Source organism: Austrofundulus limnaeus, unplaced genomic scaffold (assembly GCF_001266775.1).
Source record: "Austrofundulus limnaeus strain Quisiro unplaced genomic scaffold, Austrofundulus_limnaeus-1.0 Scaffold377, whole genome shotgun sequence".
NCBI classification, from domain to species: Eukaryota; Metazoa; Chordata; class Actinopteri; order Cyprinodontiformes; family Rivulidae; genus Austrofundulus; species Austrofundulus limnaeus.
This window is the reverse complement of record NW_013952779.1, coordinates 317,720-321,349: the sequence shown is the minus strand read 5'-3', so window position 1 is coordinate 321,349 and position 3,630 is coordinate 317,720. Positions and strand designations below refer to the sequence as shown.

At 38.4% G+C, this 3,630-nt stretch overlaps 1 protein-coding gene across 1 annotated transcript in view; it reads left to right on the top strand.

Annotated features, from left to right (window-relative positions):
- Positions 1-916: 916 nt before the first annotated feature.
- Positions 917-3,630, top strand: part of map4k5 (mitogen-activated protein kinase kinase kinase kinase 5) — a gene marked incomplete in the record, with an annotated part of 103,698 nt that continues 100,984 nt past the window's right edge. The window contains 2 exon segments of the mRNA XM_014023571.1: positions 917-1,289; positions 1,623-1,839. Of these exon segments, the coding sequence (XP_013879025.1) occupies positions 1,732-1,839 (108 nt within the window).

Genomic DNA, 3,630 nt, shown 5'->3' with positions numbered 1-3,630 from the left:
ATACTTAAGTACAAAAAATATCAGATACTTTAAGAATTTTACTCAAGAAATATTTTTAGAGAAGACTTTAACTTTTACCAAAGTATTTTTATGATAAGATACTAGTACTTTTACTCAAGTATCACTTTGAGGTACTTTATACAACGCTGTTTGTTGTTGTTGTTTCAGTTTTTAGCCAGTGTTTTGGTAACTTTATCTTTTAGTTAGCCTTTTGCTGCTCTAAGCTGTAAGCCAGTATTTTGTTACTATTAGTTTTCAACCAGTAATCATTACGGCTAACGACTGAATTTAGTTTTTGGCATCAATAAGGCATGATTTTGGCCTCGTATAGCACCTACCAAGATGGCGAAACAAACCAGGGCGTCGGTAGGTGGTGCAGTTACACAACCCTTTTGGAAGGCGTGCTACTTTCACGTACCTGACGTAAAAAAATAAGACAATAAAYCACCAATATTAACTAAAGGAAATATATTATTATTGTATTCAAAAGGGCAGTTTTACAAAAACAACGTTTTTAAAGACACATTTTTCCAGACATATAAACTATTTGGAATAATTAGCAACATCTGAGCCGTTCATTGCAGAAAGAGTAAAAACAAGGGTAAAATAAATTCACACAATATTCACTGTGTGGCTTGATTTGAAATAACAGAATTTGAACAAAACTAAAACATTAATTTCAAAAGCCATAGATTCAAGACTTTATTATTGTATTAGTATTGATCTGCTTTCATTGTCTTTGCTTTGTGGACCTTGAGTCTGTAATAAAGTTTGAATATTTACTAAGGTTAAAGGTYAAGCTGGTATTTATATCAAAATGAATCATTATTGTTGTGATTTTGTTTATTTAATTCCGGATGTAGCACTAAAAATGACGTCTACTTTTCCTGTTGAGATGTCAGATTTTCCAAGTTACCGTGAACGCACCACACGGGTCCTGTTGCAACTACGGCGGATTAGCGACGCGCTGTTGCGTTTAATGGGAGCGTTTTTAAACTAAATGAAGTTTGATTCGTCTTTTATAATAGTTTGCTGTTACCGTTACACACCCGAGTGTGGTACGCGTCTGAAAGTGTCCGCAGAGGGAAATGACGTGACATCAAGTTAAAGCCGAGGTTTCATCAGCACTTCTCTAACAGACGGACCGAAGTTTACTACAGTTTCCTCGATAACAAAAGAGCTCCGCTTTTCCTTTTCTGTTGCTGTTCGACGTCACGGCCTGGTTGAAGGCTTGGGGACGACTTTAAACATGCCATACATCCATATCTGCTGTGCTTTTCTTGTACACGGTAAGCACGTTTTTAGAGTTTAGAACCAGACGGAGCTAAAAGGTTTGCGTGTTAGCTTGTAGCGTTAGCCGCTTTGCCCTGTTGCTAAGTCCGTGGTCGGATCTGGCTATTTGCTGGAACGCAAATGTTCAAATCAAAGTAAATCCAGCAGTTGCTGATATTTTTGTGACACTGCTTTTTAAAATGGCTCTTTTAAACTTCAAATTAATCTGGTGTTGACTAGTAAAGTTGTTGATAAATGGCACTTGTAACATTTAACGTTCACTTTAAGAGACTTTTTTTGAAGCTTCAGTTCAAACTGGTTTTCCCTCAAACCTCTGGTTTCTTTGACAGGACACGGAGCACGGAGAGGGGCCGTCTGAGTAATCGACTCATTCAGACCTGTGCTCGAATAAAACCTTTAATCACCTAAATGTAAAGGATCTGTTGGCTTCAAGCTGTCATGGATATGTTTCCCCGGCCAAGCGGTGAGATCCAGAGGAGGAACCCCCAGCACGACTTCGAGCTCATCCAGAGAGTGGGAAGTGGAACATATGGAGACGTTTACAAGGTACAGTGATGTTTCTGCTGATGGTGGAGAGAACATCAGCTCACATTCTGAACTGATTCTGCAAATCCTTTATAGTGATCTCCAGATCGATACTTAAATATCGATACCAGAACTTCATGCTCTAAAATCGATACTAAAATCAAAATATCGATACTTTGATACTTGTTTCACATAATCATTAACAGGAACATAATGGAAACTAAACTATTCAAATCTTGTGTAAATCATGTGGTTGGAGGGAACTACTTTTTCTTCCACTTGGGTAGTGCATAAGCACAGTGGCATGTGCTTAGTCACTCAGTCTAAATGTGTGGCAGGTCATTTTAACATAAAATCAACTTTGTCTGACTGTCATTACATTTTAGATGTGGTTCCCAAACCTTTTTTTATGCCACAGTGTGACAGGTTCATGAAATCAAGGTCTGAGGGGGTGCCAGTCACATAAAAAATGGCACCCCATAGTGCTGGGCGGTATGACCCAAATTTTGTATCACTGTATTTTCAACAATTACACTGCTTTCATGGTATTTGACGGTATTTTTTCCTCACAGCTCAGCTGATAATAAAATGTACAAACTTTTCTTATTGACWTTTTTCTTTTACTGTACCTCTGTATGACTGTTTCCCTCCTTTTGTACGTCTTTTGTTCTTTGCCTGGTTGTAGACAGTAATCATGCATTTAGGTCCGATCATGAAGGGTTGAGAAAAAATCATTATCTGGTCCATCGTTGCGTGTTCATAAAACTTAAAAGGACGACTCACCTTGCACACCAGTCAACTCCGCTACACTACAAAGCTATTTCCCCCGGGCTTTTCACAATAGAAGCACGCTAGAGTCTCCATGCAATAACGTCTCCATTATAACGTAGYGCGTTAAATCTAACTGTGCACGTCACTGAAGAGTTGTTTACTATTGAGCGATGGTGAAAACTGGATGTTTTTTTTAYGTCAGACCATATAAGCAGCTGAAACACACCACCCGTCACCAGTTATTCCAWCAATAACGTTAGCATGCTATGTGCTCAGCGGCGCTGCAAYGAAATGTGTCCCCAGGGAAACAGCTCACTGGCGGTCGTGATGAAACGYTCCRCACGTGTTCAGGCTATTTACACCKGTWTTCAGAAAAGTCATATCATAACAAAAATAAAAACCGGTTTTCGGTACAAAACGGTATACTGCCCAGCACTAGCACCCCAGATGGGACTTGAACCCACAATCCCTGGCTTGGTCCATTTGTCACAACGGCCTCCCCAAACAGCATTAGTTCTGGTCAGGGACCTTCTTGCAAACCCACAAACAATGCTACAAAATGTACAAAGAAAATACTTTTAGAACATTTTTTCTCACTTTTATTCACTAGTCAAAATTATTATATTTCTTTAGAATAAGAATTTTAAATTGTGCTAAACAAATATAAGGTTAAGGTTAGAAAGACTTTTAAATTAATTAATAAATTACTATGTCATTATTATTTATGAAGCAGTTATTTGAAAAATGCTACTTTTTAAGATTTACCAGACACATTATGTGTGTTATCACACAGTATCAGTATTGGATCAGTATCGCTGATACCAGCCAAATTTTACTTGGTATCAGTATCGGGAAAAAAAGTAGAGTTGCACCTAAATTCTTCATCTACAGCAGAGGAGCCCAAAGTGGAGCCCACGGGCCAAATTTGGCCCGCCAAGCCATTTGATTTGACCCACCAACAGTTGCCAAAGTTACAAGGTTGTAACTTGTTATCCTATGTAGAAACACAGTATTTCCATTGGTCAAATGACTATATAAAAG